The 16,749-nt window shown below is 65.1% G+C and overlaps 1 protein-coding gene across 8 annotated transcripts in view; it reads right to left on the reverse strand.

Annotated features, from left to right (window-relative positions):
* SS18L1 (SS18L1 subunit of BAF chromatin remodeling complex) overlaps positions 1 to 16,749 on the reverse strand; it is a 51,663-nt gene that overhangs the window by 20,934 nt on the left and 13,980 nt on the right. For 2 of the 8 annotated variants that reach the window (XM_051839645.3, XM_089306941.1), the window contains exons 3-9: positions 15,219 to 15,303; positions 14,035 to 14,179; positions 13,317 to 13,514; positions 12,148 to 12,312; positions 11,723 to 11,824; positions 10,759 to 10,851; positions 840 to 959 (exon numbers count right to left, since the gene is read on the reverse strand). In XM_051839645.3, the coding sequence (XP_051695605.1) occupies positions 840 to 959; positions 10,759 to 10,851; positions 11,723 to 11,824; positions 12,148 to 12,312; positions 13,317 to 13,514; positions 14,035 to 14,179; positions 15,219 to 15,303 (908 nt within the window). The other 6 variants (XM_089306942.1, XM_051839663.3, XM_070051640.2 and 3 more) reach the window with 6 other exon arrangements.

Raw genomic sequence — 16,749 nt, forward strand, 5'->3', positions numbered from 1 at the left:
CCGTCTGCAAATCTCCCCGGGAGCAGGTCCCTGCTCTCCCTCACTGTTAAGTCCGCAGTGAGAAGCCATGCAGCCCTGCACCAGCCCCCTGGGGCACCATGGCTGCACCCCCGCGCCAGAGCCAGGGCCACAGCCTCTCAGCACAGCGGTGCTTCCCGGATCAAGTGGTGCCGGGTCGGAGCCCACGGTGGGATGCGTGGTGCCGGGTCGGAGCCCACGGGGGGCTGCGTGGTGCCGGGTCGGAGCCCACGGGGGGATGCGTGGTGCTGGGTCAGGGCCCTCGGGGGGATGCGTGGTGCCGGGTTGGAGCCCACGGGGGGATGAGTATTCCTGGTGAGCGCCCACAGAAGTACCTAAGTGGGAGAGGGGCACTTTCCTTCCGGAAGGTTCCACACGGCCCAGATAACCTCCCCTGGAGTGTGGGCTTCTGAAGCACAGGGAGGGGCCAGGGAGCCGGGATGGCAGCAGACAGCGCGTGGGCGTGGCCAGGGTGAGCTTGCACAGGCAGGCCCCACCTGGTCGTCCAAATCCCGTGCCCTGGCCCGTGTGAGAACAGCACACAGCCCGAGAGCTGCCACAAAGGGCCAGACCCGGCCCCTGCACACCGTCCTCCCAGGCCCGAGGCTCCCGGGAGACTGACAGGCGGGGTCTCGGGAAAGCAGTGAGGTCTGAACCCAGCGTGGAGTCTGGCCGGCTCCTCGCGTCCCAGCCACAACAAGCGTGCCTGGTCGCGCAGGCTGTGCTGGGTGCCAGGGACTCTACCACCCGCAAATGACGCACAAGCAGGTCCCCTGGCCCGCGCCCGGTGACGGCAGCCTGCGTGCGGTGCAGCCCCTTACCGTAGGCCTGCTGCTGCCCGGGGTAGCTCTGCTGGTTGGGGTACTGCTGCTGTGAGTAGCTCTGCTGCTGGGCACCGCCCTGCTGGTAGCCGGCTTGCTGCTGGCTGTACTGGGAGTTTCCTGGGGGGGAGGCAGGGAGCTCATTCGCAGGCAGGAACGCCGGCCCCCGGTTCCCCGCCTGCCGCACGGGCACTGGGAGTCCCTGACCCGGGTCTGCGTCGGGGTGTCCTGTTTCACGACTCCAGCACCGCGCTGCGTGTTCTCGTGTAACTTCACAGACGGGAAGCCAGAGAAACGAAACGGTTCCCGCTACAGCGAAGACACACAGCGCCCCAAGCGCACGCGCGCAAGTCCTACGCCCGGGCTCTGAGCAGTGGGACTGGTGAGTCCGGAGCAGAGGGCAACGTGGACCCGGGGCCCGGGGGAGCAGGCAGGGCCGGCAGCGAGGCCTGCACAGGCCAGGGACGCAGACGGCCCCCAGCAGCAGCAGGGGCACTGGGGCGGATTCCTATGGAGCCCCCAGGAGGAACCCGCCCAGTGACCCTCCGATCCAGCACTCCGGCCTACAGAACATGCAGAGGTGGGTGCTGTGGTCCTTGGCTATGGCAGCCCCAGGAGGCCAGCACAGCCGGCCCGCTCCCAGGAGCACAGGCCCCTGCAGACTCCGCTGTGAGGGAAACCCCAGGCAGGGAGGCGCAGCCCTGGGACCCGAGGCCGAGGCCGGGGCACCGCGCCCAGGCGGAGCCGAGCGAGGCATGTCCTGCGTACAGGTCGCGAGGCAGGCCATCCTCTGGTCGTCCCCGCAGTCGAGAGCAGCAGCACGGATGAGAACCGGCAGCCAGCATTGGCAGGGCCCTGGCTGGGAAACGCGCACGGCGCCACCGGGGGCTCCCGTGAGTGGCGGTAGGACACCCCTCCTCCCAGGGCTGGGTGGAGGTTCAGGCGAGGCAGACCCCCGCTAAATGCCTCATTGTGGAAGAAGGCTGATGGCGGAGAGAAGGGCCTAAGCTGCTCTCAGGAGAGAGTAACCATGGCTCCGAGTCATCGCCGAGTTCAGGGGGACCATCAGCCAGGACGTGGGAGTCTTGTGGGAGGCGTCCCGAGGCCGGAGCTCCACCCACGGCCTCGCGGCACCCTTACGAACAGCAGACTCTCAGCGCAGCCTTGCTCTCTGTGGGCTTTGCTCCACCACACACGCCGAGGGCACCGTGTGCACTCCTGTGGCTGGGTGAGGTCGGTCCAGCACCAGCAGGCAAATCCCAGAAACGGCTCCCGGCCCAGTGGCTCACGCGCTGATCACGACGCCACGCCACACTGGAGGGCCTGGGTCTGAGTCCCAGCTCTGGCTCCCGGTCTCGGCTTCCTGGAGTGCACACAGCAGTGCTGGCTCAAGCACTCGGGTCCCAGCGTCCCCAAGGGAGACCCGGATGGAGTTCCTGGCTCCTGCTTCAGCCTCTACCCAGCCTACACCACCGTGGTCATTTGGGATTCAGTTGGCAGATGGGAGCTAGTGTCCTGTCTCAGATAAACTTGGGGGCCAGTGCTGTAGCTGGTAAAGCTGCCGCCTGTAGTGCTGGCATCCCAGGCTAACGGCCTGGGAAAGCAGTGGAAAACGGCCCAAGTGCCTGGGGCCCTGCATCCACACAGGAGAACCAAAGCTCCTGGCTTTGGCCTGGCCCAGCCTTGGTTGTTGTGGCCATTTGGGGAGTGAACCAGCAGACGGAAGAGCTGTCTCTCTCTCTCTCTCTCTCTCTCTGTGACTCTGCAACTCTGCCTTTCAAATAAAGTACATAAATCTTTTTTCTTTTTTTAAAGTGTCCTAGGAGATAATGGAGACGCACAGTAAGAGGCCAGACTGTGAAGCTGGTATTGGGAGAGTCCAAAAACCCACTTTTCCAATTTTCTGGCTGTGACAAACTTTCCTTACAGTGTAAACTTTAAGTATTTTAAAACTGTATCTCAGCCGGCGCCGTGGCTCACAAGGCTAATCCTCCGCCTGCGGCGCCGGCACACCGGGTTCTAGTCCCGGTCGGGGCGCCGGATTCTGTCCCGGTTGCCCCTCTTCCAGGCCAGCCCTCTGCTGTGGCCAGGGAGTGCAGTGGAGGATGGCCCAGGTGCTTGGGCCCTGCACCCCATGGGAGACCAGGAGAAGTACCTGGCTCCTGCCTTTGGATCAGCGCGGTGCGCCGGCTACAGCGTGCCAGCCATAGCAGCCACTGGAGGGTGAACCAACGGCAAAGGAAGACCTTTCTCTCTGTCTCTCTCTCTCACTGTGCACTCTGCCTGCCAAAAAAAAAAAAAAAAAAAAAAAAAAAAAAAACAAACCTGGATCCTAGTACTACACTTTAAAAATACCAGCCTCACTGAGAGACAGCTCACACTGGAAAGGCTTAAGAACCTACTAGGGAAACTCAATTAGTTGCAAAGATAATAAACTAACAGGGGCTCCCACTCGGGGCGGGCGCGCGGGAGAAGCACCTTGGCTCCTCCAGACGCTCAGCACTGCGGACAGAGAGGCCCCGGCACCCCTCCCTCCGCCCGGCCAAGGCAAAGGAGGCCTCCAGCGAGGGCGGCAGACCTCAGTCCTTTTTCCCTAAGATTTGTTTAGTTGACAGTGAGAGCTACCGAGAGGAACAGAGATCTTCCACCCACTGGCTCTCTCTCCAGATGGCTACAAAGGCCAGGGCTGGGCCAGGCTGGAGCCAGGAGCTGCTTCCGGGCCTCCCACGCGGGTGCAGGGGCCGCTCCTGCTGCTTTCCCAGGCCACAGCAGGGAGCTGGATGGGAGCGGAGCAGCCGGAACCAGTGCCGACAGGGGACCCCGCTGTTGCAGGCAGTGCCTCCAGCAGCTACGCCGCAGCACCGGCCCCAAGTCCCTGGGTCTTCATCAGGCGCCTGATAACCGATGGGCGCCGTGGCAGGTTTCTCAGGGTTTGGATGCGTCTGGCAGCCTGCACGTTCTCACAATCTTTATTCGACAACAGCTGACGGCGACGATTCATCAGACTGGCCAGCTCTGCCTGGTACACAGCAGGCGCACAATAGATGTTAACAGGCCCAACATCAACAGATGGAGCCACAGGCTCTGAGAAGCAGCTCCAGCGCGAGGAGAGCCTGGCTCTCATCACCTGGAGAACCGCCCAGGTGACCCGGCACGGACAAGCGCCAGTGAACCCCAGCAGCCAGCTCTGTGGGGGCTGGAGGCACGGTCTGGGGGTGCCTGGGCAGACCATCAGGGCTGGAGGCATGGTCTGGGGGTGCCTGGGCAGACCATCAGGGCTGGAGGCACGGTCTGGGGGTGCCTGGGCAGACCATCAGGGCTGGAGGCATGGTCTGGGGGTGCCTGGGCAGACCATCAGGGCTGGAGGCATGGTCTGGGGGTGCCTGGGCAGACCATCAGGGCTGGAGGCACGGTCTGGGGGTGCCTGGGGAAACCATCAGGGCTGGAGGCATGGTCTGGGGGTGCCTGGGCAGACCATCAGGGCTGGAGGCACGGTCTGGGGGTGCCTGGGGAAACCATCAGGGCTGGAGGCATGGTCTGGGGGTGCCTGGGCAGACCACCAGGGCTGGAGGCACGGTCTGGGGGTGCCTGGGCAGACCATCAGGGCTGGAGGCATGGTCTGGGGGTGCCTGGGCAGACCATCAGGGCTGGAGGCATGGTCTGGGGGTGCCTGGGGAAACCATCAGGGCTGGAGGCATGGTCTGGGGGTGCCTGGGCAGACCATCAGGGCTGGAGGCACGGTCTGGGGGTGCCTGGGCAGACCATCAGGGCTGGAGGGCGCCTGGCCAGCTCCTTCGAGAACAGCTTGGAACAGCAGTGGTGGGTGGTGCGCCCTTCCCGGATCGCTGGCAAAGGAACCTTGTCTTCTACTTCCGAGACTCTCAGGGCATTCTGTGCTGTGGCTAACGGAAGGGATGGGCGGCACCGTCGGCAAACACATCCTGCCTATTTACAAAGAGCGGGGGGGGGGGGTGCTCGGGGCAGCCCAGGCCAGGGTGCAGGGGTGCCGGGGTCAGGGTCCCAGCCCCGCCTCCGACTGCAGCTCCCTGCTAATGTGCACCCTGAGAGGCAGCAGGTGAGGGCTCGGGCAGGGGCCCCCGCGACCCCCATGGGCGACAGGTGGAGTTCTGGGCTCCTGACTTTGGCCTTGGACAGACCTGTTGCGGGCATTTGGGGAGTGAACCAGCAGATGGAAGATGTCTCTCCTCTGTCTCACGGTGTCCACCCCCTCCCCCCAGCCCCTGTCTCTCTGCCTTTCAGATAAGTAAAAATAAAAAACAAATGCTAGGAATGTGGTTGTAAAGGCAGCAGGTGCTGTTCCGAACGCCCAATCCTGGGAGGACGCACCCGCCACTTGGTGAAACCCTGCAAAAGTCACGAGACAACAGGCAATGGAATCTAGGACGGGTGCAGACGGCGACGGCGACGGTGATGTGGCGATGGCATGATGCAGCTGGTGATGGCATGATGGTGATGGTGTGATGGTGACGGTGTCATGGTGATGGCATGATGGTGTTGGTGTGATGGTGGTGGGGTGATGGGGTGATGGCATGATGGTGACGGTGATCTGGCATGACGGTGACAGCAACAGTGACGGTGTTGGTGTGATGATGGGGTGGTGGTGATGTGATGGTGTTGGTGTGATGGTGATGTGGTGATGGTGTGATGGGTGATGGCATGATGGTGACGGTGTGATGACGATGGTGTGATGACAATGGTGTGATGGTAATGTGGTGACGGTGTTGGTGCGATGGTGACAGTGATCTGGCATAACGGTGACAGTGATGGTGTGATGACCAGTTTCTGAAGAGGCAACAAACTCCCACTGGGGAGATCAGGGAAGGAGGCCACTTCCACTCCTGCCCAGACTGCCTAGTCCCGTGGGCTTCGGTCGAGAGAGTGCATGAGGGGGGCTTACACCCCACGACCCTGCTGGGCACCTGCTGGGCTTTCAGGAGCTCCAGGGGGCCCCAGGGGCAGCAGCAGGGCCCTCAGCCACATCAGGGTGCACCTGGCTCCCTCAGCTGGGCCGATGCAGACCCCACTGCAACGGCAAACAACCGGCCTGTGGCTCCTGCTGCCGGGCCACCCTCTGCCACCAAGCACGGGGCCCTGCCCGACAGCGTCCCTGACGCCCCCATCAGCTGACCCGTCTCCCTCATTCCCCTCCTGGTTTGGCTGCCCAATTCCAAGGCCCTTCCTGCCTCTGGTCCTCTGCATGTCAGCATCCTCCAACACTTCTCTTTTTAAAGATTATTTGCTTAACTGAAAGACACGGTTAGAGAGAGATCTTCCCAGACGGCCTCCGCAGCCATGGCTGGGCCAGGCTGAAGCCGGGAGCCTGGAATGACAGCTCACCTCCCAAGCACTTGGAACCCCTTCTGCTGCTTTCCCAGGTGCATCAGCAGGGAGCTGAGTGGGAAGTGGAGCGGCCGGGACTTGAACCGGCACCCATGTGGGATGCTGGCTTCGAGATGGCGGCTGAACCCCAGCGCCGGCTGCCAGCACCCTCCAATTCTACAGACGCCACGGGGCTCCTGCCAGATGCCACCTCTCAGGAGCAACTCCAGGGCCTGCCACCCAGCTCACCTTTATCAAGCGTAACCTGTTTGGGGATCATGCTGCCGCCCCCTGCCTATGCAAGCAGGGTGGCTGGAACACCGGAGACCTGGTGATGCCAGGGCTGCGTCACACCCCTGCACGTCGCCCCCGTGGGAATCTAACCCACAACACGAACAAGGCGCTCCTAAATGCAGGAGACTGCGCGACTGCAACCCGCCTGGGAGCCTCGGCTGTCAATGACGGGAGCGGGACACAGGCCGCGTCTCGGGGGCTGCACGGCCGTCTGAGGCAGGCGTCTGCGTGGCCGGGGCAGCATCAGCGCCCGCCCGAGGAGCACGGGAGGGCCCGAGGGCTGGCCCAGCTGGCAGCGCCACATTCGGCTCACGGACACTGGCCACGAGTGCCTTCATTCTGTCTTCTCTTCGTTTTACATTTTCAAAGAAATCTTGTTTTTTTTTTTTTTTAATTGACTTTTTATTTGCAAAGCAGAAACAGAGAGAGAACAAAAGGTATCTTCCATTCGATGGTTCACTCCCCAAATGCTCCCAACAGCCAGGGCTGGGCCAGGCCAAAGCCAGGAGCCAGGAGCTCCACCCAGGTCTCCCACGCGGGCGCAGGGACCCGAGCACCTGAGCCGTCACTGGGCCCCCAGGGTGCGCATCGGTAGGAAGCTGGAGTCAGGACCCGACCCCGGACTCTCGGGGGCGACGCGGACATCCCAGGCAGCGGCTCTACCTCCAGCACTCGCCCGTCTTCCTTTTTTAGTTATTTTTTGTATTTATTTGACAGATAGAGTTAGACAGTGAGAAAGAGAGAGGGACAGAGAGAAAGGTCTTCCTTCTGTTGGTTCACCCCCCAAATGGCTGTTACGGCTGGCACTGCGCCGATCCAAAGCCAGGAGCCAGGTGCTTCCTCCTGGTCTCCCATGGGGTACAGGGCCCAAGCACTTGGGCCATCCTCCACTGCCTTCCCGGGCCACAGCAGAGAGCTGGACTGGAAGAGGAGCAACCGTGACAGAATCCGGCACCCATGTGGGATGCCAGCGCCACAGGCGGAGGATTAACCAAGTGAGCCACGGCGCCGGCCCCTTTTTTTTTTTTTAAGATTTATTTATTTGAAAGTCAGAGTTACACAGAGAGAGGAGGAGAGGCAGAGAGAGAGAGAGAGAGGTCTTCCATCCGCAGGTTCACTCCCCAGTTGGCCACAACAGAGCTGAGCTGATCTGAAGCCAGGAGCCAGGAGCTTCTTCCAGGTCTCCCACATGGGTGCAGGGGCCCAAGCACCTGGGCCATCTTCCACTGCTTTCCCAGGCCACAGCAGAGAGCTGGATCGGAAGTGCAGCAGCCGGGCCTTGAGCTGGCGCCCATACGGGATGCCGGCGCCGCAGGCGGTGGCTGTACCCGCTACTCCACAGCGCCAGCCCCCTTTTTTAATCTTTACTTTTCTTCTCGCAGTTTCATGAAGATATAATGAAAACCAAAACTGCCTGTATTCCCAGGGCACAGCAGGAGGCTGGATGCACACACGCCTGGTGGTTTATTTCTCCACAACAGGCTGAGACCGTCAGCTTCAACAACAATGTTGCTCCTCCAACTCTTAAAAAAAAAAAAAAAAGTCCAAACAAGAAAATTTGTAGCCAGTGAGAGTCTGCCGGCTGTGCACACTTGGCCACACGACACTGACAGCTGTCAGCTGCCCACACAGTGGGCCTAGGGCCATCGCCACGTGACTGTCACGGCCGGACTCAATGGGTGTGCAAGGTCACCACCGTCCACTCGGCTGTCCCGTCCATCGCGTGGGCGCCCCACACCACAGGGATGCCCGCGTGCAGGTCTGCCCGGCACTGCCCTCTCCTGGCTCAGCCTCTCACTGTGCCCCAGACAGCAGTGCCCAGAGAAGCACGGGGCAGCCAGCAGCAGGAACCAGGCCACAACGCCTGTGTGGGAGCAGGGACGGGCACCAGGTTAAGCGTCCTCCCAGGCCAGGCAGGCAGAGCGCGACAGGACCCAGGAAAAGACGGCGGGGTCTGAGCCCATGGCAAGGAGAACTTGTGAGGGCCGAGCGTGAGACTTCCCGCTCCCTGTGCAGCCGATGCCGCTGTGTGCACTCGGCCGCTTCCCAGGAAGTGAAACGTGGGCTCCCGCGACCCGGCGGCCCCACTTCTGGGAGCAGCCTGAAGAGCCAGCAGCAGGCCGGGAGGAGCCACCTGCAGGCGGCATCCCCATGACAGCCAGAACGTGGACTGAGGGACACTGGCAGCTGTGCCCCAGCCACGTCCGACAGCTGCCGGGTCAGGCACAACCACGCCGACGATCCGGGGGCCGTGGTGGGGGTGGGGGTGGGGGTGGGGTGTGGACGGGAATCTGCAGATGGGCAGTGGTGATGGGGACACTTCATGCCAGTGGACCCTGTACTTAACCACGGTTAAGATGGGGCCAGCACCAAGGTGTAGCGGGCAAAGCCACTGCCTGGGACACAGGTGTCCCATGAGCCACCGGTTGTGTCCCGGCTGTTCCACTTCTGCTCCAGCTCCCTGCTATGCACCCGGGAAAGCAGTGGAGGGTGGCCCAGGTGCCCGGGCCCCTGCCACCACTTGGGAGACCCGGATGAAGCTCCTGGCTCCTGCAGCCAGCTGGGGAATGAACCAGTGGATGGAAGATCTCTGTCTCCCCCTCTAACTCTGCCTTTCAACAAATAACTCTTAAAAAGAGACAAAACGGTTGTTAGGATGGCAAACTTTGTTATGCAGTTTTTGTAACCATAAAAGCAGCATTCCAAGCTACCCGAGAGCGCGTGCTGCAGCCCCGTGTGGATCTCCCTCAGAGCCCCCGTTCACCGCTCCAGCCAGGGCGCCGGGGACCCGAGGCCACCGGGCCTGAGGGGACCAAGCGCTCTCCTCTGCGGCCAGCCTCCCACACCTGCCCACGAACTGACCGGTGCATCTCCTCCCCACTCCACGGCCGTGCAGCCCTGGCGGCTTGAGTGAGCCGTCGTGGGCGGAGCAGGAGTGACCGTCAGGGCCCCCAGCCCAGACGCGCTTCACCTGGCCAGGAGGGGCTTGAAGCCCTGGCCACACCAAGGCAGCCACAAACGTGCACCCTGGGCCGCTGGGGCCGGGCTTTGAGGAGCCTCAGGCTTGCCAGGGGCCCGCGTGTGCTTTGAGTCTGGGGCTCCCGGCGGCTCAGGGCCCCAGCAGGGCCACACGGCAGTGTCCCCCTCCCAACCGCGATCTCCCACACCCCGTGCCCCTGCCATGCTGTGCCCCCTCTCAGCGCATGAGCCCTGCTGTGTGTGCACACACGTGCCCGCTGCCGTGTCAGGTCTCAGCATGAGCCCTCTGTGCGTGCACACACGTGCCCACTGCCATGTCAGGTCTCAGCGTGAGCCCTCTGTGTGTGCACACGTGTGCCTACTGCCATGTCAGATCTCAGAGTGTGAGCTCTCTGTGTGTGCACACGCGTGCCCACTGTCATGCCATATCAGGTCTCAGCGTGAGCCTTCTGTGTGTGTACACACGTGCCCGCCTCCACGTCAGGTCTCAGCATGAGCCTTCTGTGTGTGCACACGCGTGCCCGCCTCCACGTCAGATCTCAGCATGTGAGCCCTCTGTGCGTGCACATGCGTGCCCACCTCCATGTCAGGTCTCAGCATGAGCCTTCTGTGTGTGCACACGCGTGCCCGCCTCCACATCAGATCTCAGCGTGTGAGCCCTCTGTGCGTGCACATGCGTGCCCACCTCCATGTCAGGTCTCAGCATGAGCCTTCTGTGGGTGCACACGCGTGCCCACCTCCATGTCAGGTCTCAGCATGAGCCTTCTGTGGGTGCACACGCGTGCCCACCTCTGTGTCAGGTCTCAGCGTGTGAACCCTCTGTGCGTGCACACGCGTGCCCACTGCCGTTGTCAGGTCTCAGCGTGAGCCCTCTGTGTGTGCACACGTTTGCCTACTGCCGTGTCAGATCTCAGAATGTGAGCTCTCTGTGCGTGCACACGCGTGCCCACTGTCATGCCATGTCAGGTCTCAGCGTGTGAGCCCTCTGTGTGTGCACACGCGTGCCCGCCTCTGTGTCAGGTCTCAGCGTGAGCCCTCTGTGTGTGCACATGTGTGCCCACTGCCATGTCAGGTCTCAGCGTGAGCCCTCTGTGTGTGCACACGCGTGCCCGCTGCCTGTCAGATCTCAGAGTGTGAGCTCTCTGTGAGTGCACACGCGTGTTCACTGTCATGCCATGTCAGGTCTCAGCGTGTGACCCCTCTGTGTGTGCACACACGTGCCCGCCTCTGTGTCAGGTCTCAGCGTGTGAGCCCTCTGTGCATGTACACGCGTGCCCACCTCCGTGTCAGGGCCCAGGGTCCTTACCTCCTTCGTAGTAGTGCTGCGTGGACTCCTCGAACGAGCGGTCATAGCTCTGCTCCGTGTAGGGCGACTGCTGGTAGGCGTAATCGCTGTGGCCTGTGAGACACCCATGGCCACCGTCAGCTCCTGTGCCCATGCCTGGGGTGAAGACGGAGCTGGACACGTGTCCATCTCCCCAGACTGACCACTCCCCGGCCTCACGGCCCTCGGCCTCCCCTGGAAGCGCAGGCGTCCGTTTCCGCTCCTTGCTGTCCCCGGAGGCCGAGTCCCCACGTGGAAGGAGGTGGAGCCCACCGGGTGCCCGTTTGGTGTGGGGACCACCTTCCCTTCTCACCACACGTCCAGGAGGGGGCGCTGTGACCTCGGGCACGTGCAGGGGATGGCTCTGCCTGCCCAACCCCTGCCCCGCGGCTTGGCTGATGCCGTTTTCCCGCCGGGCTCCTTTAAAGGCCACTGCCACCAACGAGCGGGCAGCTGAGGACGACAGGGACAGCGAGGAGCGGCTGCAGCCCCAGACGGTTCCCGGGGACCCCTGGGCTGGGGCTGCACCTCCCGGCCTCCCCTCCATCAGCTCTGGGAAGGGGGGCAGCACGTGCCCACGCTTCTCTGCGGAGGACATGCACTGTCCACTCAGGCCAGCCCTCGGCCTGCCCCACGTGTGCTCCACAAAGGGGCGCGTCGTGGGCTCCGCTGGTGAGAAGTTGGGGACCGTTCCTCCCCTCCCCCACAACCCCCTGGGGGAAGCCAGGACGGTGGGGACATGGAGGGGGTGCAGGATGTCAGGGAGCACACGCCAGCACGGCACACCCCAGGAGAAGCCGCGTCGGCATGGACCCTGCGCCCCAGAAGCCGGGTCGGCATGGACCCTGTGCCCCGGGGAAGCTGGGACATGGGGACCCTGTGCCCGGGGAAGCTGGGATGCCTGCGTGCCTTGGGCGCCCTGGCGGGGTGAGGGGCAGGGCCTCACCGTCCGGGTAGTACTGCTGGCTCATGGGCTCCGAGGCGCCCTGGCTGTGGCTGTACTGCTCGCTGTAGTACTCCTCCTGGCCCAGGTACTGCTGGGAAGAGCCTGCGGACGGGACAGTGACACTCAGGAGCCGGGAGCACCGTGCCCGAGCTCTCCAGACACAGAGACCTTCCTCACGGGCTCAGAAGCAGGGCCCAGGGCAGCCCTGCCCACAGAGTACCCCTTGGGGTCACCCCAGAGTTGGGACCACCTGGAGCACAGCTCTTCACTCTCCTCCAACTCCCAGCCCTGAGAGGTGGCCTCAGACTGTGCCACCCACCCAGAGGAGCCCCCAGGGCACCGCGGCCCCTCCCCTGCTAATGTGGACAGACCCCCAGGGCTGCCTTCCAGGGACCGTGGTCAGGGTCGGGGCCCACGGGCGTTACCTTGCTGGGACGGCCGGTAGGGCGCCATGGGCCGCTGTCCCATCATGCCGCTCCCCTGGCCGCCTTGGCCCATCATGGCCATGGGTGACTGGCCCTGGTAGTGCTGGCTCCCGCCCTGCGCGGAGCTGTAGTGGGACGTGGCCGCAGGCTGGTGCATCATGGAAACTGCACGCGTGACAGAGCCCAGGGTGACTCCAGGGAGCTGCCCCGCCCCCGCCCCTGACCCTGAATCCGCCCCGTGCCGGCACTCGGCCCCGCTGCCGTGCGAGTCCGAGGCAGGGGCCGAGCTGCTGCTGGGGACGCCCACGTCGCCCTCCGCCCGGCGGACAGCCTGGTTCGAGCCGCTCAGCCCTTCGGACGCCGGCTTCCTGCTAGCCACACCCTGGGAGGGAGCGGACGACGGCCCCGGTCCTCGGGTCCCCCGCCACGTGGACCCCGACTGGGCTCCCAGCCCCGGTCATCGTGGGCACGTGAGGAACGCACCGTGCATGGAAAATCTCTTTTTCTAGTAAAATAACAGAGTTTTCAGCGTGCTGGCGTTCAGCAGACAGGGCGAGAGACCCGGGGACGCACACGGCTCTGCCCGCTCCAGGCCACAGACCCAAGTTCTGCTCGTCCCTGCCCGAGGCGGGTCTCAGGGGGAGCAGCTTGTCACTCTGGCCACCTCTGTGCCCTGTGTCCTCTGCACTGGCCGGGGGCCGGCCTGTCCCTTCACGGCGCCTGCCCAGAGTCCCCGGAGCAGCACTGCCCGAGGGAAGTGGGGCAGGAGCACGCCCCGACCACGGAACAGGTGCAACCAGCTCGGGGAGCAACAGGTCTGAGTCGATGCAGCCAAAGTCACCTCGCTGGGAGCTTCCCTGCCCTGAGGTCCCCGCGTCTCGTACACTCGGGGAGCGGAGTGACGTCACTCCCCATGTGGGCCCACGTGGCCAGCCCAGCTCGGGGCTCCCTCTGCCTGGCCCTACTTCCTCGCCTTGTCCGGGCCATGGGCCAGGCTGCAGCCCGCGGGGGACAACCAGCCCGGCGTCGACGCCCGGTGCCCTCCCTCCAGACCCACACCGGGGGCCGCCTTCTCCTCGGGACCCTTGCACAGCCCCCGTGAGCCAGGGCAGGACCCCCATGTCCCTCCCAGCACGGGGACACCCAGCCGGGCGCGGGCGGGTGAGTACCTGGGTTGGATGGCATGTTGATGTTGGTCCGAGACACGTAGCTGCTGATGGTGCCCTGGCCCTGCATGGGCACGGTCTGCGAGGTGGGTCCCGAGTGGCTGTAGCCGGGCCCCGTGCCGTGGCCGCCGCCCGACATGCTCATGGAGGTGGTGGGCAGCGTGCTCGGTGCCGTCTGCTGCATGGACACGTGGTTTGGACCTGCCAGGGCGGGGGGGGGGGGGGAGGGCGCCTGAGCTCCCAGCAGGCAGTTCGGGGGAGGGGGCGGGGCCGAGACCCCGCCACCCAGCCTGCAGCTCCGCCTCTGATCCCAGCTTCCGACCCTGGGAGGCCGCGATGGCTCAAATACTTCCCTTCCTGCCCCCCCACCCCACCGCGGGAGGTCTGGGCTGAGTCCCCGGCTCTCCCCTTCAGCCCGGGACATGGCCGGCACCGAGAGCCACACCAGTGAGTGAGAGATCTGCCTCTCCCCAGAAACAAAAAGTAACAAAACTGAGGCTGAAGTCAGCGAGCCACTACCACGGCCACACGGGGTCAGCTGCTGCCCACGACGACTCGGATCTCGTGAGGATCTCCACGGAGCCCCGCACCTGCCGTCGGCACACACCTGCAGGCGGGCTTCACCCGCTGCGGACACGCACGGTGGCCACGCCCTCGGCTGCGCCCAGCCCCGTGGGGAGCGGCCCGACCCCTCGAGGGCTGCCCCCCCACGCCCGCTCACCGTTGCCGAGCTGGCCCTGCATGAGTGAGGACGGGGGCAGGCCCGAGCCGATGGCGTCGCTGAGGCTGCCCTGGGAGTGCAGGCCCTGGCTGGAGCCGCTCTGGGCCAGCGCTCCGGGGCCCAGGCTCATGTTCTGTGTCGGCGGCTGCGGGCAACAGGAAGGGTCATTTCAGGGAGGGGGCCGGCCAATGGAGGACGCCCACCACGAGCCCTCCAGAGAGCTGGCGGCCATGAGACGTGCTGCCGCGTCTCACGGCTGCCGGTGAACGGCTGTAGCCGACAGCTGCTGTCACACCCAGGGGGGTGACTGGGAGATCAGCCCCAGACAGCTCAGGCCAAGGCGGGGATGACAACCGGTGTCTGCGTAGACACCAGGACTCAACCGCCACACGGTGATCGACACACCGGACGTGGGGGACACCTGGGACCCTTTCAGTAGCCATCAGGCCACGCCCCTTCACCCTCGAGCTGAGCTGGCCAGGCGTCCCTGTGCCCCTCACCCAGAACCCCTCTGCGCCCAGGGCCTGTGCACGAGCTGGCTCACCTTGCCCCCACGCACGTGCTGGGCACACCGTTCCCCATCCCCCTTCCCCCCAGCTCTGGTCAGAGCGCGCTTACAAGCGGCCCCCGACCCTGCACTGTCCACAGCCCACAGCGGGCCGAGAAACCCAGCTCCCGGTGGGACCTGCTGGCACCCACAGGGCGGAGGCCCTGCTCCGACAGGCCCCACCGGCAGCTCCCGGCATTCACGCCGTCACTTCCGGGGGCACCAGAGCGACGCCCCCTGGTGACACAGCAGTCCCGGCACCTCACTGCTGGCCGCACATCGAGGAAGCAGGGCCCCGGTCCCCGCGGCAGTGGTGGAGGAAACGCACTCAACAATCAAACGGCAGAGAAAAGCCGCGCAGTTAGCGAACAGCTGAGGTTCACGGCGCTGGGCTCCACGCGGAGCACGGCAGCCCACACGCGTGTGCTCTGGCGGTGCTGTCACGCGGGGAGCCCGAGCAAAAGCAGGCAGCCGCGGCCACCGCGTGAGGTCTGGATCTTCCAGGGGGTTCCTTCCCTTCCCTAAGGAGGGCCACCCAGGCCGGACCCGCCCGACGCCTTCATCACCCCGGCCCGCAGCACAGCTCGGCGCGAGGCGGGGGACTCCTGGCAGGGTGCCTGGCGCGAGCGGTACTCACGGCAGGGAGCAGCGACTGCATGTTCTGGTTGGAGTCGGCGATCGTGGCCAGGTACACCAGGTTCCGGTGCAGGATCTGCTGGTACCTGCGGGCGAGTCATGCGCCTGAGGCGGGGGACAGAGCTCGTGGACGGCCCTGGCGCCAGCCAGACCCCACCAGGACACCTGAGCAGGGCCCTCTGTGGCCCCCGAGGGGGGGCGGGGAGAGGTCCAGCTCCGCCCCCAGAACACTGGCGAGGACGAGGTGGTGGCACAGGGCGGTGTCCCTGAGTCCGTGCAGGGAACAGATGAGCAGAGGTGTGCGGAGGCCTGACGGCCACAGGGACAGAGCCCTCCTCCCGGGAGCCAGGAGCCCGCTGACTCCACACCGCAGCCCCCGAACCTGGGAGGACGTGGGCGACGGGAGCTGAACCGAGGCCCTCCTGTCACCCCGGTGGTCTCAGCCCTCCTGTCACCCCCGGGGATCTCAGCCCTCACCTGTCTCATCCCCGGGCCTCAGCCCTCCTGTCACCCCCAGGCCTCAGCCCTCCTGTCACCCCCAGGAGTCTCAGCCCTCACCTGTCTCATCCCCGGGCCTCAGCCCTCCTGTCACCCCCAGGAGTCTCAGCCCTCCTGTCAGCCCCGGGTCTCAGCCCTCCTGTCACCCCCAGGTCTCAGCCCCTCCTGTCACCCCTGGGGGTCTCAGCCCTCCCCGTCACCCCCTAGGGATCTCAGCCCTCCCCGTCACCCTGGGGGTCTCAGCCCCCACCTGTCTCATCCCCAGGCCTCAGCCCCTCCTGTCATCCCCGGGTCTCAGCCCTCCCTGTCACCCTGGGGCCCAGCCCTCCCTGTGACACCTCCTGCTCTGGGCTGAGACTTCAGTTTGTAAACTTACGCTGGGTCAGGCCCTGGGGGTCAGTGTGGGTCCACCTGGAGGAGCTGCCCGCGTGTTGGGGCCAGGCCTCCCCAGAGTTTCCCTCCCCGCCCTGCTGCCCCGCCACCCCGGCGCCCGCCCCGAAGACTCCCGGCGCCCTCTCCCCGCCGCCCCGAAGACTCCCGGCGCCCCCTGGCACTCACTGGGTGCAAGCGACCGTCTTGCCCGCCCCCGGCCCACCCCCGGCACTCACTGGGTGCACTCGGCTGTCTTGCCCGCCTCCGGCCCACCCCCGGCACTCACTGGGTGCACTCGGCCGTCTCGCCCGCCCCCCGGCACTCACTGGGTGCACTCGGCCGTCTCGCCCGCCCCCGGCACTCACTGGGTGCACTCGGCCGTCTCGCCCGCCCCCGGCACTCACTGGGTGCACTCGGCCGTCTCGCCCGCCCCCGGCACTCACTGGGTGCACTCGGCCGTCTCGCCCGCCCCCCGGTACTCACTGGGTGCACTCGGCCGTCTCGCCCGCCCCCGGCCCACCCCCGGCACTCACTGGGTGCACTCGGCCGTCTCGCCCGCCCCCCGGCACTCACTGGGTGCACTCGGCCGTCTCGCCCGCCCCCGGCCCGCCCCCGGCACTCACTGGGTGCACTCGGCCGTCTCGCCCGCCCCCCGGCACTCA

The sequence above is a fragment of the Oryctolagus cuniculus genome, chromosome 11 (genome assembly GCF_051225735.1).
Source record: "Oryctolagus cuniculus isolate XC-2025 breed Fujian yellow rabbit chromosome 11, ASM5122573v1, whole genome shotgun sequence".
In the NCBI taxonomy this organism is placed as follows: Eukaryota; Metazoa; Chordata; class Mammalia; order Lagomorpha; family Leporidae; genus Oryctolagus; species Oryctolagus cuniculus.